General features: G+C 34.6%; 1 protein-coding gene across 4 annotated transcripts in view; it reads left to right on the forward strand.

The window, feature by feature from the left end:
- Nucleotides 1-26,699, forward strand: part of LOC134543121 (uncharacterized) — a 175,779-nt gene that overhangs the window by 80,039 nt on the left and 69,041 nt on the right. For 2 of the 4 annotated variants that reach the window (XM_063387954.1, XM_063387956.1), the window contains exons 3-14: nt 1,080-1,220; nt 4,000-4,035; nt 12,507-12,689; nt 15,794-15,937; nt 17,140-17,322; nt 19,128-19,259; nt 20,032-20,214; nt 20,567-20,698; nt 21,965-22,147; nt 22,796-22,927; nt 23,364-23,546; nt 25,664-25,795. In XM_063387954.1, the coding sequence (XP_063244024.1) occupies nt 1,080-1,220; nt 4,000-4,035; nt 12,507-12,689; nt 15,794-15,937; nt 17,140-17,322; nt 19,128-19,259; nt 20,032-20,214; nt 20,567-20,698; nt 21,965-22,147; nt 22,796-22,927; nt 23,364-23,546; nt 25,664-25,795 (1,764 nt within the window). The remainder of the gene's footprint in view (nt 1-1,079; nt 1,221-3,999; nt 4,036-12,506; nt 12,690-15,793; nt 15,938-17,139; nt 17,323-19,127; nt 19,260-20,031; nt 20,215-20,566; nt 20,699-21,964; nt 22,148-22,795; nt 22,928-23,363; nt 23,547-25,663; nt 25,796-26,699) is intronic. The other 2 variants (XM_063387955.1, XM_063387957.1) reach the window with 1 other exon arrangement.

Genomic DNA, 26,699 nt, shown 5'->3' on the forward strand with positions numbered 1-26,699 from the left:
GTGCTTTAAGACACAATAAACTGAATTTAAATTCGATTTGACAGTTTTAATGAAGCAGTATAATATGCTACGCATAGTAATATATTTTTATTTTCTAATATAAAAAGTACTTAAATTTCAGCAGAGTTTATTTTTAAAAGACTGCAAAGCCCATCAACATTCGATGTACGAGCCTGTGCTGCTTGCCCTGTGCCAACAAACTACACTACACAAAAATATTTCCCTCGCATTTAAGCATCTTAAAAACACATTTTTGTAGATATTAGAAACCTTAATATCTGAATATTTTGTGTTCAGTCACCCTAATAATGAAAACATCATATAAGAAAATCCTTGAATATTTGCGTTGGATTTGCACTCATTAAATAATGCTATAAGACGATGGACTCGCATCCAGAGGACCCGGTTTCCAATCCCATCCTTAGTTCGACGGCTTTTATATAAAATGTATCAAGCGACATTTTTTTCCTTCTTTTTTGAAGTGAAACTTCTTTGCTGAGAGAGCTACAATTTTTCGAGCGTATACGAAGAGTATAGTTAGGTACGTGGTGGGGGAACCGGCAGAGGAGGAGACGTCAGGGGTGAGGTAGAAATGACGGAGCATACTTGCATACTAGCATACTTGCATACTTGAATGAATATATCGTGGGCGTATAAGTCCAGTTAGATAAAAAAAAATGAGCTATTCATATGACAAAGTCCAGTTTAATGTGTTTCATGACAAGTATATAATATGACAAGTATATTATTAACTTAGATTAAACATGTTCAGTACAGTATAAATTTTCAAACCCATATGAATATAAAAATAAATTTTTCTCATAATTTCATTATATGGACTTAAAGGGTTTTCCTTGTACGCCCACTGTATATATATATATATATATATATATATATATATATATATATATATATTGATCTGCCACCTCAGCCAAAGAGAATTATGTTTTCTATGCATGTACTACGCAAGAAGATTCACTTCTGTCGCGCGTGGACTCCACCCACAGTTGCCTACACCACAGATTAGCAGACGAGGCAAGATAATGCCAGCTTGGTCTTTGTCTTCCTTTCGTCCGCAGGGGACCTGATGGACGAAGAGAACGTTCTCGACTTCCTCACGAGTCTGGAAGCCATGGACCTACCAGACAGGATCGAGGAGGTCAACGCGAAGATCCTCTCCAAGATTGTCGAGGACACCGAATACGTAGCAGTCCTCTTCTGTGAGTATCCAATAACTCCTCTCTCATCCGACACTCTAGACGAGGGACTAGCTCGTCGCCGTCTTTGGTGGTTAGCTTCTCCTCCACAACCCGCAGAAAACGTCGAGCCCCCAGCCTCTGGTGCTCACTAACAGCAAGAGTCGTGTCTCCCTACGTCTTGTTGCCATTCTGGTTTAATATATTCTCCAACGGTTTGTTTTGTATGGTGTTACGAAACGAGCTTATGAATTTTGACCACTGCGTGTAAATGTAATCTCATTGTTAGAAATCACTATACGATGGTATCCTGACTCCTTACATGGTTCTGGAATTGATTGACAAAGTTTTTTTTCCCGTCACACTGACTTATGACGCTTTCTGTTATGAATTGAAAGGCTAGCATGTATCCTATTTGTGTGATAAATTTTTTTCGAATAACGTCAAGAATATGAGTTACCTACACTCTAAATGGACGGTTAATTTAAAAAATAAAGATCAAAAAACCACGTGTTTAATTTTTTCGATACTTATTGCTACCAAGTTTTTTTTGTCGTATTAATTCAGATCATTTGACATTTTTATATTAAAAAAGTGTACTTTTTATTGCAAATAAGACAAAAGTCTATTTTTTTTTCATTTTTACTACACTTCCTATTCCTATATCGAATGTACCTCACATTCAAAGTAAAATTTTGGAAACCATCACTGTATCACTTAAGTAAATTCTTGACTAGAACTTTCGTTTTATGTGCATAGACTCAAAGTACATATAATGTATGTTATAGTCTAAACTTTAACTTGTAGTTGAAGTCTGCATTTGAACAGATGATACAGCATTTTACATCATTACCTTCAATTATTCTTGGCTTCGAAACAATTCAAAGTTACCTCTTGAAATTAAGCATACACAATTCACAAGCTCCGATATGGTAACATATTTCATGTAATGATTATAATTTTGTGGAATCATAATTTGCGGTAGAAAGACGCAGTCTTCCTGATTGCTGCATAGGTGAAACGGAATTATGGTATGAATTAAATAAAGATATACGGCAACATAAGAAAGTCATCTGTAGATGTATGTTTTACAACCCTAAAATAAAAGTTTGTATGCAGCGTAAATTCGTCGTTTAATATATACCATATACATGGAACCATCAGGCATTGTTCGGTTTATCTTTATGTTATATCATGGTTTGTTCCTTTTTACCAATTGTATGTTCATGTCATAATGGCGCGAACAGCTTATTAAATGTGTCAAATGTTGGTTGTCTCTGATGATCTATCAGAACCATAAATAAAAATTATAAATGAATACTAATATTTATTAAAACAAAATCATGGTTTACAAGAAACTTCGATACGCTAAAAGACTACTTTCTCAGTATCTCTAACTACTTGCCTTTAAGCTTTGCCATAATGCAGAATGTAAAAAGCACCTATTTGATAAGCGTAGACAAACAGAGCAAATTTTAAATGTTTTAAATTTTAAAATGGCTACCAAAATGTAATGTTAAAAATTAATTATACCTTATGGGAGCGTTTAAAACTTTTAAAAATGGGTTGATGAAATCTTATGTATTTTTAAGTGTTTTTTTTAATTTCCGATCGTATGTGTTTTAGAAGCGTGCACATATTTCCAGCGCGACTTCCTTATGTATTACATCCTATAGTGTTACGTGTATTATTGAAGATTTACCATAGTATTACCCATGTGAAATGTTAATTTTTTTTGTGAACGTTTTGTGTATATGGAGAATAATTAAGAAAATATGGTTATAGAGATAATAAAATTCGTACCTAAGTGTTGGGACAGCAATATAGGCTGCTGCCTCAGAGTTTTGTTACTGATTTTTTTTTACTTTTATATAAATTAAAGTTAAGTGACCTCCATCCAAATTATTATTGTTTTACCTATACGCATATTTTTTCGGTGTAATTATAAATGAATATGATTATAATAAGTACTTGAAGTGAACTTACCATAAATATTTGTAGGAAACAAAAAATACCGCAGAAAAATGCCACACCACGATTCAAAAAATCTTGGAGGAAACACAATCCAAATACTAAAAGAGATTGCTAGATTTTAATGGTTTTTGTGGAAGCACTAGGGTAAAATTATTTGGTGCCTGGTATGTTTGCGGATTCCTGATTCCATGCAAGATTATATTAATATTTTTCAAGTATCAAAATCTCTCCTAGTAATATCAGAGTTCATCAATTACAAGGTAACTGTTTAACTTATCTAGAGGCAATGACATCAGAATATTACGGAGGAGCAGAAAAAATAACTCATTTCTGAGTAAATATTTGGAAAAATAATTTTATTTTTTTTATTCATGTTGCAACAAAACATATAAACATTTAAAATTGCTAGTTTATTTTTTATTCACAAAATAACATCGAACTTTCCAAAAACAAAATTCAAAACAGTTAATGGCAAAAAAAAATTCTCAAGTTTCTCTGTACAGCACAAGGAAGAAGTTATGTGCTCTGATCTTAAACAATTTTTTTTTTATATAGTTTAATTTTCATACAATGAGTTTAGTGACTATCTATGGAATGTTATTGTGGCTACAGAGTATGTTCATACGTTATAAATAATAATTATGGAAATAATAGGGGTTCGAATGACAAATTTTTTTAAAAGAACTTCAGTGTAATTTTCTTTGAATAGGAATGAAAAGTCAGGTAGTGGAACCCACCCCACCCCAGTGAAGTTTCCCGAGAGGTACAGGCGACAATTTATGTGTTCCACCCTTCCCGTGTTTTGTGACTGTGTTTTGTCGTTTGTCAGGTCCGGAAGCCAAGAACTGCCCGCCAAATTCATCCAGTAAGTATGAAGCGTTATCCATCTATCTCTCTCTCTCTTTCTTCACCCTACTCCTAGCCGCCTGAACTTTTCCGTGTGTTCTTTGACATCCCGTGTCTGTCTCTTTAACATTCTTCCTGTGTTTTCTCTACGCTGCTATCGTTTTCTTAGTTATCTAGTTTAACAATTCAGTTACACTTGTGTATATATAGTATGCGTAGTAAATTAAACTAGATTACCTACAAGTAGAAATTACAAATACCCTTAAATTCCAGTAATATACACATTCAAAATAATTGTTTTTGCCTTGAAACTTTTAACCTCATAATCTGACTAGTTCAGTAATTTCACTGAGAACAAAAATATGCGCTACTATTAACTGGCGAATCAGTGATTCATGCATGGTCATCACTGTCCGGAAAATTGCTATTCACATTGAATCAGCAATTAGAAGGACTCCACTTTTTCCGTATTATCGTACAGTAGTTTTTATTTGTATTTTTAGAGTGTACTAGAGCACAAAATGATGCACAGTAACATACTTTACCCATCTTAAGAGACAATTGGTTATGGAAACTTTTGGCAGGAAAGTTTAGTATCATTTTTATCCAGGCTTGTTTTGTAAATTTAGTTATGCCTAAAAAAACGTGAAGCTCAGACGAGACGGGTAAATGTCTAGAACCTAGGATTTCAGCACAATACAGATTGAACAAAATTAGACTTAGATGTATAAAAAATTTGTAACAGGCCTTACGTTGCGAAGTGTTACAGCTCGGAATAGAGTCCGAAACACACCAGGGACGATAGAGAGTGTGTGATGTTCCATTTTTCAGTTGAATGGATACTGTCACACGTTTTAATTTGTTTTGTGAGTTATTTGAATTGCAGTGCTAAGCTCAAAATGCGACTGCATGCTGATTTGCGAATTTTCTTGGCACTGTGTCCGTTGGCATCGATGCTAACTGTAACTTAAGCGGCTCTAATCTGCCAAACTGCTAAACATCTACTCGCTTCGTTCGAGCTTCACTTAGCATAGTGTACCTTACTTACAAGTTGTTACATGACAATATGTTATAAAACTTTTCTGCCTACTAATGAGTTGAGAAATCATCTCAAAATATGCAGTATAAGTTACGATACATTTTGTACATCTACTGTGTTTTTATAACAAAGGACTTCTACAAAGTAACGTATGTAATAAAAACATTTCATGCACGTGCCTATGTCAAGTGTTTTGACGTTAATTTTTTAGTGTTTGAATGAAATGGTTCTTTTTTTCAAACTGCACCCAACTGATTCTCAGAAAACATTGCTAAAATTAAACGAGGTGTAATTTAAAACATAATTAGTTTGTTATTCATGTGTATCGTATCGTTCACAGCGCTAGTTGAAAAACACTCGTCATAGAGTTGATTCCGTTGCCTTAAAGTTGATGAATCCGTCAAACGTCTATGATTTTTTTCAAGGATTTAGTTACGTTAATATAATATATTTAAAATAAAAACAAAAGTAGGTTGAGGATACAGCAACATTCAGTAGGCTGCAAAAAAATCGGCAAATATCTAACCGTTTGTATGAATCTTATATATTTTTAAATATTAAATAGCTATATATGAATAGGTACATTTATGTTTGCAAAAATTGCAAAATTAACAATAGCGAAACAAAAATTTTAGAAAGAGATGCTAAGTAGTTATCTGCACCATAGTGGGCTCTCGTCTTCAAATTTCAAATATGAAATTGAATTTTATATTTTTATTTGAATAGATCCAAGATGGAGGGGACCTTTACCCCATTACGCAACCTCACGAGCGAACTCTTAAATTAGAAAAAAGATAAAAAGTTATTTGCGGCTTAGAAGCCACGGCTCTGCTTCTAATCCGAGTAACATCGACTGTAAAAATAAAGCCGCACATGTAAGCATCTACTATTGTCAAGGTTAAGAAAAAAAAAGTTTTTAAAACACGATTGAAAGTACCAGTTTTCAACAAATAGCAATTCTGTAATTTCTGAAACTAAAATGTTCACAAACTTGCTGAGAGAAAATCGCGTAATTTCTTGTTAGTCAAGAGTTTTCTTAGTTTTTATTTTGCTTTACAGACGTGTAAGTTTACTTTGAAATTATTTGCTTTAAAAGGCATTAAATCTGCTTCACAGTATCATTTATGGTATTTTTCTGCAGATTTTCCAATGGATACCATTAAAGGAATACTTTAATCAGAATAAACTCATACAATTAGTTATTAAACTTTGACTGGACAAACAATAAATGTCAAGCATGTAGGCCAGACCGAATACCAACGACAAAATAAACAGCAGATATTTTAAACAAACATGGCTTCAGAGGTTGGTTAATGTCGAATTGGTAGTCTACACCCTGAAGGTATCTGCTGTAATGCAGAGTGAAACGTAGGCACAGAATTCCACTGCGACATGCCAATATATTTACTAAACAATGGTCGTGAAAGCCAGCAATTTATCATTTCAGATTTTTTTTTTACCAAAAAATGTAATTGGATAGTAATTATGTAACTGTAAACAGTGGTGCCTGGAAATATGCATAGTTGAAATTCGCGTTTATTGAAAACATAACATAGATCATTTCAGATGGTCACTGAGTTTAAAGATAAAATCAAAGTATTGTAAACGTGCAAAACATTTCGTTCTTATAACACTTTTTCATGAAATGTTAAAATGAAACGTGATTAAATTTTTCAATAAAGTTTTGGTACCGTAAAACCGTAAAGGATGATTATTGTTTAATGATGGATAAATTTACCGACACGTTGAACTCACCAAAATTTACTGTTTTGAATAAATTAAGCTTGTGGCATTAAATGCCAAATAGAGAAATTAATCCTGGAAGGTGGGCAAAATTTACTTATGGCGAGAGAATGTACTGCAAGTGAACAACGCAATAACGTAAGTATTTGCCAACGTATGCTTCATGTTCTAATACACAAGTTGTGAGGCGATGTCAACCTGCCTTAAGAATCATGATATATTCTCCGAAGGTTTCCCCAGCATCAGCTACTCTTGAAGTTTCTGTAGTAAAGGTGTGTTAGTTATTATTACGGTAAACTTATCTCGCTACATACCCGTCTTTCGTTCTGGGGCACGGAATTCTCTGCGTGCGTGCTTCTCGTTAAGTGATTCCTTCATCACCTCCAGGGTAACGAGTGTTGCCTACCTGCCTGTGTTGTGCCCTTTTTTTTTATCAGCTTAACTTAAGGAATGCGTGGAATTCAAAGCTCTTATAAGACAAGAAAGCCAAGATTTCTTCGAAGTGTAACATCCTGAGTAACAATGTATTACATGAAATAGTTCAAATCAACGTTAAGGCAACAGCTGAAATGTTTATAAGATATAATATTTGGCACGACATGTTTGTAATTTTTTTTGCGGAACTTATTTAAGTTGCACGTTCTTCAAGCACTCAAGGGTCTAAAGCAAACGATACATTTTTATACCTGCTGTAACTTAAGAGTCTCGGCGCCACATTCAAGAGAGTAGGTTATAAATATGCACTGACTTTTGTGTGTTCCTTCGTTCTCACCTTGTCCCTCCCCCCTCGTACAGGTAGTGATTATGTAGAAAATTTGTGTCGATGCTATTCGGTAATACTCATTAGTTTATTCGAATACAAAACCTTTATGAGTGCGTTCAAAAGGTATTAATGTGGAGTACCTATCACACGCCATGTGTTGATTTTTTTCCCTCATTTTTTGTCATTTCCCGAAAATTTGGCACTATACCTCTCTTGAATTTGTTGTTCTGACACAGATATTTAAAACGGATATTTACTAAGTGTTTGCTATTGTTATCACTTGCGCGAACTTATTACGCCCATTATATCACACTTAGTGAATATCTGTTGAACATATTTGTGTCAGAAAAACAATTGCAAGAGATGTATTGTGTTAAACTTAGAGAAATAGCCCTTAATTAACACTTAATTACGAAAAATGCAAAAAAAAAAAAAAGTTAACATTGTGCGTGAGACCCCACCTAATTGCGGCGTCTCTGGCAACTGCAGACTCACGGAACAGAGTGGTGGCAGTGGCGGTTCTATTTTGAACACACTCTTCTCGTCCGGCAGACTGTAATCACGTATCTAGCTGAAGGAGAGGTTGCCGTGCACGAGCTAATTTTGGTGTCAAAGTCATCTACCGCATCCCTACAAAACCACAATTCACAGGAACAAAAAATGTGGGCCACTTTTCAGGAAACTGAGTAATCTTCCTAAGTATACCTACTTTGACATGCTATAGGTACGTTTACGTGTACATACATTTATATGAAATTAATGCTGGAATCACGATAAATTGTATTGTATTAAGGACGCGATGCAATGGAAGCGAATATTTATCTGATCAATCACGTTCGACACACGTGTAACTTCAGCACGAAATAAATGGCGGATGTGACACACTTTCCAGTTGAAAATATGTTATGCTTCCATCGCGTCGCGGACGCGACGTTATGAAGTGAACGCAAAAATGTATTTTTTTTTTCCCAAAGATGATTAAATATCTGGGGGCACGACGTTACTGAAATGAACGTAAATTATTATTTTTTTTTTCGAAAGATGGTTAAACTGGAGCGTTGGTAATACTATTAGTCTTGGCTTATTTCTTGAGTTTTTGTATGCTAAATTGATTTGTGGAATCTTGGAAACGTGATCACGCACTGTGATTTAATGTTAAATTTTAATCAAACACATTCTCTACAACATGTTAATTAGAAAATAAACACGAACGAATTTAATAGTGCACATTGTACGAAAGTTATTATTATTTTTTATTGTAATCCCGATTTTTCAACCCCTTGCAATATATTAAGTTTTTTTTTTAAATTTTTTTTTTGTCCACCAGCCCCTGTTTTTTTTACGCCCCTTGCAGTTATGAATGGTCGTATAAAAAGAATTTTGGTGTTATGTACTCTAGCGAGATAAAATAACTTCATATGGATGAGATATATATCATATTAAGGGAGTTATAGCGATTTTTATGTTTTTGTTTGGTAGGATTAAGCCCATTAACGAACTCGACCGAGATTTTCTATTAATTTATTTTATTTTTCAGTTTGGAAGCGATTTGTACAAAAGTACGGCAGTTATCATGTCCATAAAAAAGTTGTGACAAACAAACCTTTGAGATGACGGTGGTTTTGGGCTCTATGGACCATAAAACCAAAAAACTATATAAAAATTTTCCGGAAGTCGCACCATGGTAACATGGTAACGGCTATGTGCACAGTCTTTCTTCGAAATCTACCTAAAAACCTTCAAGCGTTTATGACTATCGTATGTTTGTGTGTAGGTAATGGCAAAAAATATTTTATATTTATTAGTCTTTTTTTTTCTCGACGCGTCGGCGAGAACAACTTGTTCACAATAACTCGATATTTTGCTGTCGCATATGCGAGCTACGCCTCGCGTCGTTGTTCTGTTGTGACTCCATCATTTTATCCACAGATTCACAAACACAATCCAAATATCATAAATAGAATGTATCTACTCATCGAACTGCCGAATCATGAGCTACCAATTATTTCTCCAGTCCCCTACAATAAATTAATGACACTATGTGGGGTCTGCTGCCTTCGTTTACAGGGATGTGTTGGCATTAAAGTGACGGAGACGGTTGTTAAGATTTGTAGGGGGGGGGGGGGGGCTATTTCTGCCAACGGTGGCCTGAGTCGGGCGGGTTCACGACATCGCTGGTATGGAGGGGTGTAGACAGTATCGGCAGGAGGAGAAGGGAAATTAGAGGTTCCGCCCCTCAGCGAGACAAAGAAGAGACGCTGCCAGAAGAGAAAATACCATTGTGTCTCAGACGAAAGGTGTAGCAATGCCGACACAATTTGTGTTCTATTTTTAAAGCACGGAGTGCCAAGTCCTCGCTGCCGCTTCAGCCCATTCCCGGCCAAGTTCATTGAGCGGCAGCCAGATTCTTACAGACGGTAGTTTAGCGACTCAAATACAGATAGTTCATTGTCTTTTTTTTTTTTTAGTCATAAATATTATTAATTAACGACCCACAGTGCTTATGGTCATTTTAGAATTTACATTTGCTTAGAGACCTAAGAAGAGAAAATATATGAAAATAACAATTTAATTGATTAACTGCTGAAATAATATCGATTGACTGAGATGGCGAGTGATGGATTTATTGCCTGACTGGTTATTCAGCAATTTTTAAAAAGGGAAATTCAAAAGTTTTTATTTGTACGGCTAAGCTTACAGACTCACTAGCCTCTTCAGGATTTTAATCCTAATTATTATTCACTTGTGGTAGGCCATAGAGAAGTCAGAGAAAAATGTGCAGCTCTGAACACTCTACACCGAGATGAAACTGGAAAATAATTTAAATGCCCAGTTTATTTTTAAAGCTGGATCGGAACACATAATTCTAACTACAATCAAATGTTATAGACGTTTTCCAAAGCTATAGGTACTTCGAAAAAACTTCCCTATTCTTTTCAGATAAATATTGCTCTATGATGAACTGATCTTTACTTCGAGCCTCCTCCTCCAAAATCAACACACATAATCACTTCATTTTACGCACGCATCGAGTCTATGCGATACTACTATATTGGTATGCTAGAAACCAGTGCAACCTGTTCGTATTCAGATAATTCGAAATTTTCTGTGATGACGATGGGAAACATAAAGTCCAATTTCTTTTAAATAATTCGTATTTTTTTTTTGCATAATGTTTCTAAAATGGTGCAACTACCTTTCAATACAACTTCAGTGTTTAAATTTACTTTATGCGAAAATATTTACGCGATCATTTCGGAACATATAGGATTCATACATCATTCCTCAAAATTTTTCAGAAGTTTCCACATATTTTAGCACGTTCCAGAAGAAATAGGAACTTTGAAATCTACCTGCGCCTGTAAACTGTGCCGCAAAAAAAAAAAAAAAAACTTTTTTTATTATTGCGACAGTATTTTGTTTAGTTTTTAATGCTTGGCTAGATATAAATCGCATGAATTTTTATATAGACATAATGTACCTAATTTCTGTTTCGTACCGTAATACAAGAGTTCAATGGAACATACCAAAATTTTGTACTATGCCTTATACCAGATTTTAATTTTTGCCATATTGTAACTCTGCCTGGCAAGTACCCGCCACGCCAGTTTATCAGCTCGGAGTTGATATTTTGGCGCACTTTGGCGGGTAATTCAAACGATTTAATTAATACATTCACTCTTAAACATCTTTACAAAACTGCAAATTAATATTTTTATTAATGCTAGCAGTATCAAGAAGAGATTTAAGTGTTTAAGTTTAGTAAAGTACAGCAAAAGCAATTTTACAATAACCTCAAAACTTAGTTTGTTACATAAGTTGCGTTTTTTTTTATAAAAGTATTTGTATTTGGGAATTGTTTGTTTAATGCAGGTAGTAAAAATATGTCAGAGAAGTATAACTCTATCTTTAAAAGTATGCATGTTAATTAAATGATAAGCAAATCCATGTCAGTGCATTTATATCATTACTGGTGTAGTTAAGTTTTTTTTTTTCTTTTCCTTTTCCACTCCTCAAAAAGTAAAAGAGCATTTTTGAATTCCTTCACTATGCTAGATGTTCGAAAGAGCACTTGACTATGCTAATGATAGGAAAATATGGGATAAAAGCTGTATTATTCAAAATTGAATTGCTTAGAACGTAGTACTTACTATTGTAAATGATTTAAACATTAAAAAAAAAAAACACTTTTTCTCTAAATGAGTGATTAGAGCAGTGCTTAGTGTCTAACATGTCTAATAACACAGATACCTCAGCTGACAAATCTAGCCTCTAATGGCTTGACTACAGGAGAGGATTGGGGCTAAGTTCAGAATGCAGTAGGTACTGTACATCCATAGGTTTGGTGAAACTTTTTGTCTCCAAGTTAAGTGAATTGGTTTTTTCAATAGGTAAAGCGAATAGCTTAGTTTTATTTTCCTAATTAAGTGAAAAGTTAAATGTTATAGGTTAGAATATTTCATTGTGTTGGTTAGGTGAAACGTTTACTTTCCTATGTTAGGTTTGCACTTGTTCAGGTGTTGAAAATACTGTAAAAAGTGGGTTAGGTTAGATCAGCTACATCAAGAATACTTTGATGTAGTGGGGATGGTTTGTTAGGTTGATTGAACTACGTAAAAAAAAAAAATGCACAATCCCAAAGATTGCTAATACGGCCTAGATGGGTCAGTCGTATGTATTTAATGCTAACCTAGGGGACGAGTGAATCAGGTAGGCCTACTTACCACTTGCAAAACATGTTCTTTCTCAAACATCAAACAGGCTTGCCTAGAGGTTTGTCAGTACATATTGGGGAAAAACCACATCAACTGCATTTATGGCTATATTGGTTTGTTTTTACTCTGGTTCTTGTAAGATAAGTTAGTCATCTGATAATTACAAACCTAAGTGATTCACAGAGTGCAAGCAGGGCATGTTCTAATCTGTTTCACGTGTACTTCTACAGACAAGCCAGAGTGCAAGAAATGTGCCAAAGCGTTACAAGAGCTAGAGAACATCGACGATGAAGCTGATCAGCTCGGTATTGGCTTTGTTAAGATATCAGACGACAGTCTGGCAGAGGAATACAACTTGGGAGACCTGCCGGCACTTGTGTACTACAGGCACCAGATACCCATCATCTACCAAGGTGAGAAACTGTCACCACAGTTGTCGCAACTGTGTGGTTTTGCTTATGGGGAAGTTGTTACTAGTACCTAAGCACATGGCCATTAACCTGCAAATTTATGAAACGGTTTACAATTTGGCAAGTTTTCATAGGTGTTTGTTCAGAAATTAAGGATCCAGCCTAGCGAGAGGTGTATTTGTGTTAATGAGGTGGAATGAGAAGTGCGATGTTCGCTGATACTTTTAGCGCAGTGTCGCCTCAAAGCTGACCGCTTCTCATCAAGCGTAGGGAACTGTGAGATTGGAGTGGTGACCAAAATAATTTTGGCATATAAATTAAGGAAAAAATGTATTGCAGGTATCTTTAGTGCTTACAAGAATTTGTACTGGGAGTTTTACGACTAAAAGTCATTCTGAAAACATCCTAAAATTAAAGTTTAAAAACGAAGTACTGGAACAGATCTACTCGTCTGTCCTCAGCGTATTCTTGATTGCTTTTCGTAAACAAACACCACATGGATATCTTGAGCAGTTTTCAAATCACGTGAATTTTTCTGAAGCTCTGCACACCAAATGTGTGCCCTGTGTTGGCAGTGTATTTTTTTTTTTGTTTTGCAGGAAGCAAAAAAATAATTGTTAATCTTTGTTAAATACATTCTCACTTGTTTCTCATATCACCTCTTTCTTTTGATTAAGTAAGTTACTACAGCTTTGTTTCAGCAGTGACACTTTTACAGTTTGGTGATGCTTCATTTTTTTTTTTGATGTTACAATAGAGTTATTTCTATTTATTGCTTTAAAATTATTAATTCATATTTTTATCACTATCTTACAACAATGTAATATATTTCACATTATCCACACTAGAATGAAAACTCTTTACCTACAAATGTTTTCTTTAAATAAGTTTTCCTATTCTGTATGATGGTGAAATAATTTATTTTTAAAATAAATAAAGTTATTTACTTGTTTAATGAGCCTTTTTTTTTTCTCAGAGCATCACTTAAATGGTTGTTTTTGCTTGTATAGTGATGTTAGTGGGCTGCTGTGTATTCATGTGTTAATGTTACCAACTATGGACTGGTGTATAAAAGAAGAAAAATATTTGATTGGTACAATGAAGTACTTGTGCATTTGTAAGTAACTCCTACAATTGGTTCAATGATTCAAGCTAATCTCGGTGAATGATGTAAACAGTCCCTTCAACAGTGTTGTTGAGTGTGTTGCGTAATGTTGCTAGGTTTTGCGAAGGAAAAGCGTCCCATCTCGGAGACAGACGAATCAGGCAGGAAATGGTTTACGGCCAGTCTAGGAAATGCACAGAAAGGTCAGCCAGTCACGACAAGCTTGAGCTGGCTCGTCGAGGCTGTAGTTTGGTTGTAATGTTTCACAAGCCTTTCTCCACCTAGTGTACATATTGTATTACACAACCTGGCTCTTCATGGGTCTCAGCTGCAATGCCGAACCTGTAGTAGGCCTTACATGTGTGAAATTTTTGTCTCCTAGTACATGAAATTCCAAATATACCACTTGAATATGAATCGGTAGTGTATATTGTGTAATGATTCTTGTAGATACCCCGATAAAGTTGTATAAGAGGGTATTTACTTGGTCTAAAAAAGAAATGGTTTTGGTCTATTGTCCATCTTGCTGTGTTTTTAGCTAAAATTGCATGGTTACTGCCCCAGGAGATATTAATGGTAGCTATAGAATAATACAGTACTTAAATAAGATTTAATTTCTGTTTTCATAAATGTTTTGATGTTTAACATTTTTTGTCGAAGTTTTCCACCTACTTGCCTACACTGTTTTATTGTTTAACTACATAGGTATTACTTATCAGCAGTTAAGATTGCCACATCCTAGCTAAAAATTAAACTTACGGCACAATATGTCCACAAAATAAACTATATTTTAGCATATTAAATTTATTATGCAACTGTAAACAAGAAATATCATGTTCATCCAAAATTTAAATTGAGAAATTAACTTATCAACATTTTCATAATTAACCTTTTGTGTAAAATCAAATTTAAAAAAAACAAAACATTTTTGGCTTCCTTTGTGCAGGAAGTGAACATGTATTTTTCCTAGTTTCTGAGAATCATTAGTTAGAATACTGCCTTTTTAAAAATCTCTTCTCATCACAAATTTCTATATGCTTTATACTTATTCTTCACCATTGATGTTCATTGCCCCAGCATGATAACAAAGCACACACAGGCAACTTTACAGAATTTTCAGGGTGGAATAGAACCTCTTTGTCTGATGTTTTCAATTTTTTTTTTTTTTTTTAGAAAATTAAGGGGGGGGGGCAGTTTTAACCCCCATTCCCCTCTTTGCATATGCCCATGTGTACCATTAATACAAATACGTGTAAGTTTAAAATATGAAGCATCTGGTTTAGTTACATGTACCAGTTTAAGTAATTATCTCAAAATAAAATATTAGAGATCTAGGTATAATATATATTTTTTTAAATATTAAACAGAATAGTATGCAGTATGCAGATATAACATGAATCAAAATAAAGTTATTATAAACATCTTCCAAGTAGTAATTACATTATATTAACATTTTCTAAAATTTTAAATAACTTCCTCATTACATATTAACATGTTTTAACAACCGTAAGTTTCGTAGTTTTGCATACTTTAACAAACGTGAAGCACTTTCTGTATTAGAAATTTGTTGATTTTTCCAGAATATAATATTTGAATAATGTTATTTACATTAGTTATGAGAATTATTTCTGAAAATAAATATTATATATGGTAGGCCTACCTATATTTTTGAAAAAAATATTAGAGAAATATTGTAAGTCAAAAGAAAATATTTGTGCAAAAGGTTCTTAACAACATGGTATAAACCATTTTTAAGTACAAATACTATCCAACTTTTTACCTGACTGTTAAATAATGTTATCATAAATATCTTTCAAGTAGTTATTAAATCATCATATTTACATTTTCTAAAACTTTTTAAAAAGAGCAAAAAAAAAAAATTCACTGTAAAGCTTTGGAACCACGTGCTGTTAAGATGAGATAAGTATCCGAGACTGCAGTCAGTGGGCCAGTGGTGTCTCGCCGCTGCTGGGGCGTGAAGGGGCCAGTGTCGTGTCCGCAGGCGAGCTGACCCGCGAGGAGGACGTGCTCGAGTGGCTGGTGCAGAACAAGTCCACGGGGGACGAGGAGGACATCATCGAAGACGTCACCGCCAAGACCTTGGACACGCTCATCCAGTCCATAGACCACCTGGCGGTCCTCTTCTGTGAGTGTGGGTCCTGCCGCGCCCGGCTTTCATGACTGGTCTGTGGAGTTGAAACAAACCTCAGGAGGCACTGGGACAAAAAGTAGCCATTTAAAAAAAATAAGAATAAAAAACTACCATACCAATTAGTAAAAAAAAAATAGTCTTTTTTATCATCAGCAACATCCATCTTATCTCCATTCACATTTGTAATATATTGTAACAGGTTGTTTTCATAGCAGCCACCATATTATATTATGTTGTTAATAGGATGGTTCATGATAACTGTTCATAAACAATGGGTTCATTCATGTGGACGAGTAATGTACTTTATTCGTTTATTATTTTGTAATACAAAGTTATGAAAGTTGTTGTAACTTGGTAAATGTGTTATCTTGTCTTATTTTAATTTATGTTATGGTCAAGTACCGAGTAGTGATTTCTTGTTAGTGTGGCAAAAGACTGCTCAAGCCTTGATAGGCGAAATATGTCCTGCGGACCACGGATTGGCTGCCACTGTATTACAGGCTATTAGGGTGAGTGATTTTTGTTAGCATACCACGGGTCAGAAACTTGATGTAACAGTATGAGTTATTTTCATAACTCAAAACAGCACCTTTAAAAATTATCTCAAAAGATTTCATTAGTATATTATGAACTTTATGTAATGTATTACCTTATACTTTATATACTCATGCCTAGATGGAGACAACATTCAGATTAAATCAATGGTAAATATGATGTCAAACATCTGAAGCAAGGGCGTTGCCAAGTGGGTAAGGGGGGGGGGGGGCAGCTGCCCCCCGCTAGAGCCCTGGAGATTCAAAAAAATGTAGCCAAATGCAAAAAAATACACACTTTTCCCACAAATTGCCCCCCCCCCCCCCCCCCCTCTAGGGCATCGGCTGGCGACGCCCTTGATCTGAAGCCACATTTGGAGGTGATATTTTTTTTCTCAGAAAAAAAAGTCTATTTGATGCTATTAGGACCTGCATATAATAAACACTAAAAAAAAACAAATAAGTATCTATTTCTGTATGGACATTTACTCGTTGCATTGATGACATAGGTTTGTTAGTTAATAATTAACTTATTACTGTAGTGATGATTTATTATTGTTTTTACCAGAAATTAATTTCTATACTACTGTTGTAGAGTAGCTGCCTAAAAGACAATACTGTATTGTAATGTATTACCGACCAAAGCAACGAACTTGTTCGCAGACGACCATGATGATGAAGACTCACAGCAGGTTCTTTCGGGGCTCGAGACCATCGATGACGACTCTGAAAAGCACGGCATACAGTTTGTTAAGATCGACGACGATTCTGCTGCTAAAGAGTTTGGGATAGATGAAGTTCCGTCCCTCGTATATTTTGAGAAAGCCATTCCTAACATGTACGATGGTGAGTACGTACTTGGCGCAGACAAACAATTATGTATGGTGCTTTAATATTGAGATCATTGGCTTTGCTTTGAGTCAGCATTCAAAATACTTTTTTTTTTTTTTTTTGTAATTTGTGCCATTTATTTTAGATTCCGTTGATAACTCATACATACTAATTTTTTTTTTTGTTATGCTTCCTTGCCGAAAAATGCAGAATTCTATTGTTTTGTTAAAAATGTCTGGCTGTATTTGCCTTCTGTCTGTTGGAAAGTCATTGGCTTTTAGTTTCTTAAACATGCTAAAATACGAATGGTAGAATTGATTTATATCAATACAGTTACTAAATAATTTCAGCATTTATTTTAGCATTGGAGAGAGCGGCAACATGCTCGCTAGTTAAGCTTAGGCAGTTTAATTTGTTTTCAAACCCAGTGTTAATTCTTTAATTTGGTTTTCTATGGTTCTGCACATTCTGTAGTCCGGCATTAGTCCAACTGCTTGCATTCAGACTATTTTTTTCAGTTGGATCCCGGCTCTTGATCGTAGCTTCCAGGTCGCATTACTACACTGCCTGCATTTTTAGTTCTCATAGTTTTTATCGCTACTGTTGGTTTTCATTTTTATACAGTGTTTCTTGCTTTCTAGCTGGCTACTATTCACAAGTACATTTCAGTGATGAATTTTTTTAGTAGGACCAACAGTGGTGGCCCTATACTTTGGGGCCCTGGGCTTTTTAATTTTATGGAGACCTACCCCAAAGAAATTTGAAAAATTAACTCTTTTAAGCCAACCTGGAACTTAAATTTTGACTATTGTTTGGCTAATTTATCTTAAGAAATGTTGATATTCTTTCCTGATAAATTATTTTTGGCCCAGTTTTATAAATGCCTACAATCAAAATTCTGGTGAAATTGCGTAATCGTATGTGGTAATAAAATATTTGAAAGTTTTTCGAATATGAAATCATGAATTGAAATCTGTAGGTACTGCTTTGATTTGCATGCAAATAAAATCTTAATGTTCCTTTTCCCATTAATGTCCATATTTTAAAAAGAACACTAGATGAACCAGTAAAATAAAATATAAACATCAAAGCGGGGCCCTGGGTGATTGTCGGCTTTCCCTGTCCTGGAGCTGCTTCTGAGGACCAACACCCATCTATATTTTTTTTCTGTAGAGCAGCGTACTACAACTTGTTTCGAATACCATTGTACTGTATATAAATTTTTCTTTGGTATTTATTAAGGTATTAAAATAGTGGTTTAACCAACATGCCTAATGAAAACTCAAATATTTTTAATTTAAATAATTATTTTTAATTGTTGGAATTGTATTTGATGACTTAGAATTTGCCTCAAAATGTGAGACAGAATTTAATTAGTTTTTAAAAAAAAATGGGTAAAAGTTCCATATCACATAGGTATTCAAGTTTATCCCTGCATCCTGATGGCATGATCCTGTATACATTGATCTGTTTACATTGATCTTGTGGTACAAGAGACTAGCTGTTTAAATTTAGTATGTTGAAAGATCCTGGACTAACAAAAACTTGTGATGAATTAATGAACCATGATTGTAGTTTTCATACAAAATAAAATAAACTTCCAGATCAGACATAATTTGATTTTTATTGTGATAGTCAAGTCTTAGTTTAGCCAGGATCTTTTGTCATACTGAATTAAAACAGCAAGCATCATGTATCACTTGATCAATATATACATGATCATGGCATCAGGATAAACTTGAATTCATGACATGGAAAAAATACAGTTTCATTTATTTGTAGTGGTTGATGTTTTTCAAATGAGAATATCTTCATGTTAGGTGACCTGGAGAATGAAGATGAGATACTGGAGTGGCTGGTGGACCAACTGGAGAAAGATGAGATTGAAGATGTAACAGATGAGATGCTTGATAAACTGATCAAAGATGGAAAAACTCTCTCCGTATTATTCTGTAAGTGTTTCAGTTTAATAATTTGTAGCTGACATTAAACGTAGACTCACTTTTACTGTAGTATACACACTTACATGATGTTAGCTGCTACTAGAAAAAAGTAACTTGTTTTAAAGAAAGCATTCAAAATTTCCATGTGTTAAGATTTTTTGTTCATAATAAATTAATCATTTTTCACCATTCTGTTGTTACAAAGAACATTACAATAAAAAGGAATGTTGTTTTTTGAAGTAATGAAATTTTACCAGTTTATTATTTAAAACCTTATCATTAAAGTTTTAAAAAACCAATATATGTATATTTAATTGTAAGATTTATGTGTGTAAACAATGCCATAAAAATATACATAGGTTATATTTTACTTCAATTATCCTATGTGTCAGTGATGATGATAATCGCATAAATGTGTTTCACTTGTATAGTACGTTGTCTCAAAGCCCTATATCAAAATTCCGAAACTGTGAAAGGTCTGTGACCATGTCCCACCTTTTTAAGGAAACATTTTTGCAAGAAAGAAAAGTGTAAGTATACATGTATGACCAGGTACTTTTGGTAACCTGTTTATATGTTACTGAAGCATTATTGTATTCATTAGTAGTGTATGCAAATTACATAAGTAATACTATAAAAAAAGACTTGTGCATTAATTACATCTAGAATGTTAGATACCTTAGTTTTGTTATGTTTTCTCCAGTTTTATGTAGCAAAGCTGTTAGGATTCACTAACTTTATTTAAATAGTGTGGACTGTCATTTGAAATGCGTTGTTGAAGATGACAACAACGATCGCAAATCCCAGCGTGTGCTCAACGAACTGGAGAACATCGATGATGAGTGTGACCAAATGGGAATTGTGTTTGTGAAAATCGACAACCGAGAGGAGGCCGCGGAGTACGGCATCGAAAAAATCCCGACTCTAGTGTACTTTGAAGGTGGCATCCCTACTGCGTACACGGGTGAGATGAATTGCTGAGCTGACGTTCTGTGTTTTTGTGGCTTGGATTGTGTTTCGTCTTGGAAGATGCCTGTCTTCTGCTGCTTGGCTGTCGTCTGTGAACGTTTCTTTGCTACTGCGCGCTGCTTCCTCGCATAAATGTCACCTGTTGAAAATGACTTGTCTTTCAAAGCTTTTGCCTTCTCACAAATTACTACCAAAAATTTTTGATTGAATGTGTTTCTAACACACTAATTCCACAGCTCATGTTTTGATGTTTTCTGCTTTTCACATGTTTGCAGTGATATTGATGATTTTTGTGACATACTTCCTCTGTCTAGTTAACTAATAATATTTTTTTACTTGATGGGCAGGGAACTTGGAAGAAGAAGAAAAAGTTTTAGCTTGGCTGGAACACCAACTGAAGAGCGATGAGATCGAGGATATTACAGATGAGATGCTGGACATCCTGATAAGCAAGATGCCTCATGTGGCTGTCCTGTTTTGTAAGTAATTTAAAGTTATTTATAGATGAATTTGCTTGATTTTCAGGTCTTTAGGCCACAATCAAGATATACTTTTGCATTAGAAATGCGAACCAAGAACGAGTGTTGGTAGGGTTGTTTGTCTCGCAAGTCAGATGCAAGTCCGATACCTTTTGTTTTATTCTCGAGACCCTCCAAGAAAACTACAACAACTTAAATTTGTCATCTCTAACTAGGGGAGGGAAGTGCGAACACTGCATCTCTTCCCCCCCCCCCCCCCCTTTTCCAAATTGTAAAAGAAATCCTTCCAATAAAAATTAGAAATGCATTTAAGAAAATAAATTTAAGGCCTTAGTTTAGCGCATGCTTTGTGTTGGGCACCTTTTTCCTGATAGTTCAAAGGCATTATGTACTACAATCATAAAATTCTAAAAATAATAATACAATGAGAGGCAGTGTGGGTTCGTTTGTTGGTTCGTTTGTAAGAAGTAAATTTGAAAACTACTGGACCAATTCTTTCACTTTTATAAAGACAAAATATTCCAGTTGGAAATAAGCTTTGTTTTACTAATACACATATGTTTCTGTAAGAGGTAGAGTATTTGTAACTCAAGCTGAAAAAAAAAAAATCTGCCTACCAATTTAACTGCTTTCTTGGTTTATTTTGTCTAAACCTACTGTAATGTGAAAGTTTTGATGTTGGGATGATACATAGTTCCTGAATCACTTCTTTACAAATGAACTGTTTTTGATGAATTTTGAAACAGAGATAGTCCATTTCTTTTATTAAACCTAGGGTTCTTTTCATCCTTAGGGAAGAGCTATTAAAATTAATTTACAAAGATATGCTTGGGGAAACAGCCTGCAGTAGTGATAGCATGAAGGATTAGCCTACTGCCTAAAGTCAAAAGTTTAAATACACATTTTGTTTGCATATTTTGATATTTTAAATTTTATAATAAAACAGACAAATCTAATATATATTATTTTGTCCTTCCATTATAGTTATGATACAGCAGATATCAATTTATTTTATAGCGGTACAGATATATACGAAACTGGGTGTATAAAAAGGTTTTGCGATAAAATGGAAATCAAAGCCATCAATGACAGATACCACAGCTAGATACCAATAATTATTTATTGTATGTTTGACTACACATATTTACATTTGCTGTAGTGACAAGCTTACCAAAATTAACTGCGAAGTTTGTAAGGTGCTTTATAAATAGAGGATATATGTAGTTATGGTGTTCTAAAAATTTTTTTTAATTTATGCCATTGCAGACGATAAAGACCAGAAGAAAAGCCAGAAAGTCTTGGCGGAGCTAGAAAATATTGATGACGATTGTGACCAGAATGGGATAGCTTTTGTGAAGATTGACAATGATGAAGAGGCCAAGGAGTATGGCATTGACACCATTCCTACTTTGGTGTTCTTCGAGAAGATGATTCCACATGTATATGAAGGTAAACAGTAGCTTCCCTCAGTTCTTGCAGCATACCAATAAAATTTCACTAAGAAAAAGCAGTAGAGGATCTTATTATCTCGCTGATTTTATTCACCTAGTAGTAAAGCGACTTACTAAGCTATATCCTGCAGTGATCTTTATTCTATGTTTGTATCCTTTTTTTACATCAACATTTTTAGTTATTTTCAACTCAGTCAAAAATAATACCATTTCACAGAATTCCTGCTTAAAAATCTCAAATTAATTAAAAGAGTAAGTTATTAATTAGTACATTTTTGCTTATTAACTAAAAACTTCTTAGTGTCTAGAAAGCTATCAAAATAATTTTCAGCACATTAACTCACCAACTTACAGTGACAAATTTTAGCCACAACCTTCACTAGTTGGAACTAGAATCCACAATCTCATATACAACAGAAAGGCAATCGTGCCTAACACCATCATGATGTTTCACCATAAGATAAGATATATTACTAAATATTTCTCTGTTGCTTTACATTCACAAGCACTAAAATTGGTTCTGAAAGAATTTATATAAATTCAGCATATTTTCAAAACTTCAGTGCGGTTTTGCTATCTATAAACTGCAGCTACTCTGACAATCCTAAAGCGTGTGACATAAACATAAGGAACGTATTGTTCGCAGGTGACCTGACGAAGGAAGAAGAGCTTCTGGCATGGTTGGTCCACCAGAAGAGGCACAGCGAGATCCCGGACGTAACAGATGAAATGGTGGAGAAGCTGATAGAAACACAGCCGTTCTTGGCCGTGTTGTTTTGTAAGTTTTACAGAAAATCGTAATTTTGTGTTTGAAGTCTTGCGTGTTGTACTTTGTTGATTTTGTCGGGCGGCATTTGTTTGTAGGTACATTGAAAGTCACATATAGTTACAATATATCTCTCCATTGAAACAACTGAAATGAAAAATTTAAATAATTAAAAACTCAAATTAATATAATTTTTAAACAGTTTACACTTGTGTTACAAAACGTGCTGGAATTTCATGCAAACTTTCACAGAAAAAGTAAACTTTAAAATATAGAAATTTCACTTGAAAATGGCCCGAATAAGATAACAAAGTTGAACATTTACAAATAAAATACACAAAGCAGAAGGAATTTGTACTATTACATCAACATAATGTAAATGTACTTTCCAGCTGAAATTGTATGTTCACTGCTGCTATGACCAAAAATATTTTTTTGTTGAGGACAGACGACAAGGAAGGAAAGCAAGACATCAGGATCCTCAATGAGCTGGAGAACATCGACGATGACTTGGAGAGAGAGGGCATCGTCATCGTTCGGATGGACAACGAGGCGGAGGCAAAGGAGTACGGAATCGACATCCTGCCAGCCCTCGTGTACTTTGAGGACAAGATTCCTGCCATTTATGAAGGTTAGCGAAACACTTGCAGGTTTTTTTAAAAAAATAAATTATTATTTCAGTTTTTACGTCTTGTCAATGAGGTCATTAGAGATGGACAAACAGGGGCATTTCCAGAGCTGGGCAAGCCGAGCATTCGCCCGGGGCCCCGCTACTATCGAGGCCCCTCACCAGTGATTTAACTTTTATTTTACTCATTTGTCTAGTGCCCTGCTGAAATATGGATATTAATTGAATTGAAAAAAAGAAAATTAAAATTATATTAGCACGTAAACTAAAGTGCTGGTCAATACAAATTTCAATTCATGATTTTGTATTATAAAAACTTGTAAAGTGTTCATTGCCGTGTATAATGACGTAAGTCCACCTAAATATGATCAAAAGCATTTATAAAACTTACCCGAGGAAAATTTATCAAGAAAGAATATCAAAATTTCTTATGATGAATCAGCAAAACCATCGTCAAAATTTAAGTTCCAGTTTGGTTTAAAATTTTGTTTGAAAGATTTATTTTTTCAATTTTTCCGGGGGTATGGTCTCCATTTAAGTAAATAGGCCAGAGCCTCGCAAAGTCTAGGTCTGTGGACAAATACAATACAAGACGAGGAAAGAGGGGTAAGAATTGGCCATGGCCTGTTTTAAGTTGTGAGGAACCATCCCATAATTTGCCTGAACTCGGGAAACTATACGGAGATGGATGAAATGAGATTCGAACCTGTGTCCTGAGTGCAAGTCTGACGGTTCACTGTTGCACTACCTCGCTTGCTCTGTGCCGCAAATGAAACAGTACTTGTTAGTGTTGCTGGCAGAATTATTCACAGTTTATTTCTTCACAGATGAAGTTGTGTGTGTTTAAAGCATCAGTACTGTATGTTTACGATAGGACATTTTTTGCACCTATTATTGTTTCACTGCGAAATCATAAATTAGTTTAATTATTTTTTGTATAACTACTGGAAGTTAAACTGTGCTATAAACTGAATTCTTTTAACTGTAAATGATATTAAAAAAGCCTTTAAAAACATTAATTATAGCCTACTCCTGGTAAATTAGTTAGGGACAATTTGTGTACTTTCAATCCAACTTTCAGTGTAGGTTTATGGTAAGGCTACAAGTAGAGGTGTAAAAGTAACGAAAAAATGTGTACCCGTATGTATTCGTTACTATAACAATTAGTACTCGTTACTTTCGTATCGTTACTCGTTACTTCTGATACCGCATGACATGGCACATGCTATGTTATGTAACAGCATCGAATCGAGTCGTATTTCGTACGCGTACAGTATGACGTCGCGTAAATAAAAATAAATCGAATATAAACAATTAAAAATATTTGATAATTAACAGCTTTTGTTAACCAAGAAACAATTAACTCTCATTAGAGCGGCTTTATTATAATATATCTTTTAAGATAAGAACATAAAACGTGAAAATACGCGATTATAAAAAACAAAAACATACATATTTATAATTTGTAAAAAATACTTTCTTATGTTGTTTCTGTTCGAATCTAAAACTTTGTCTACACACACAATACCTTTAATAAACAGTAAAAAACTTGGACGACGAATTTCCAAATCATACTTTTATTAATAAACAAACATCGTTCTTTGTAACGAATACGCGCGCGCATGCGTGAAACATACGAAAGATGCGAGTAACGAAATGCATTCGTGTGTAACGTTTCGTTACTCGTTACTAGATGCCGCACCCGTTACTCAGTAACGAATACATACGGTTTGCTACAGCTCTAGCTACAAGTAAAATTCAGAACACTACAGTAAACAAAGTGAAGAAAAATCTGTTTTAAAAATGTATAAGTTTCCATGCCCATAATATTTTACTTTAATTATATAAATTCTTAATTTCAGTACCTCAGAATCTTTATCCAAACAGTGCATGTTAAAGATATAATTTTAAAATTTCATATGCAGGATGGCAGAGTGCTAAGGAACAATTAATTCCTTCCGTGAAAGGTCAAAAATTATTATTTTTTTTATTTTCAGTAGTGTACTTAAAGTTTGGCTCTTTGTAACTCAGTGGGAATTGGATTTTCAAGTAACAAGTTCCTTTTTTCTTGTTTGTTACTGCTGTAATTTATTCTTGCTTTATTTTTGCCGCATTGACAGGTGATCTGCTGAACGAGGATGAAGTCCTAAAATGGTTGATAGAGCAAAAGATGACAGCAACAATTGAAGAAGTTACTGATGAGATCTTAGACGACCTGATTGAAGAGCATGAGTATGTGGTCGTCTACTTTAGTAAGTGGAGTCAGTTGCATTAGCCTATTTTTTACCTTCTTAGGCTAATCCAACTCTTTCAGTTCTTACCAACACTTGTATGTCACCACATGTTTTTTTTCTTTACATAAAGACTTTATATTTCTGCATTGTTTTCACCTTCAAGTTTGAACTTTAAGAAAATAAACTTATACATATATAGGTATACTTACTATATATGTATTTCCTATGTAACATTACTCAGTAATAACTGATGTGCACATTTCTGAGATCTTAATGGTGGCATACATTGTGAGAGAAGGGGAGTGAAAATTTAGACATGTGGAACAGTGGCGTAGCGTGCCATCTCGGCGCCTGGGGCGGGAGACCCATTTTGCCGCCCCCATTCTATAGGTGCTTAGTTAAAATTAAATTTCACATGCAATGAGGTACCTTTTATTGAAGTTAAAATAGGATAAGCGGTTTTACAAGCGGATTCTACGGGCCTTATGAGCAGCGAAGTCAGAAATAACTTTGTCAAAATCAATATTAGCAGCCAATTCTTGTTCAATCGACAATATAGCCAAGTTTGATTGTCTAGCGGAGCTCATAGTAGATCTGAGGTAATTTTTTATTAGCTTCAACTTAGAAAAACTTCTCTCACAACTTGCAACACTAATCGCCAAAGTCAAATATATACGAATCAAGATGACTATATTTGGAACCGAAATTCCGAGATTCAGTTTTTGAATGAACTGGAGGAGCTCCAGTGGTCCTTTACCACTTATATCTTCCTCTGATTGAGAACAGGCAACAACAACAAACTGCTGAAGACGCTTCCGCTCCATCTGAAACTCGTCCTTGTCGATGTCTTCTAATACATGGGAAAGATCACACTCGAACTTGCTGTCCAAAAGTTTCGCTGGCATCAAAAATCCGAACTTGT

Source organism: Bacillus rossius, assembly GCF_032445375.1.
Source record: "Bacillus rossius redtenbacheri isolate Brsri chromosome 9 unlocalized genomic scaffold, Brsri_v3 Brsri_v3_scf9_2, whole genome shotgun sequence".
Classification (NCBI taxonomy): Eukaryota; Metazoa; Arthropoda; class Insecta; order Phasmatodea; family Bacillidae; genus Bacillus; species Bacillus rossius.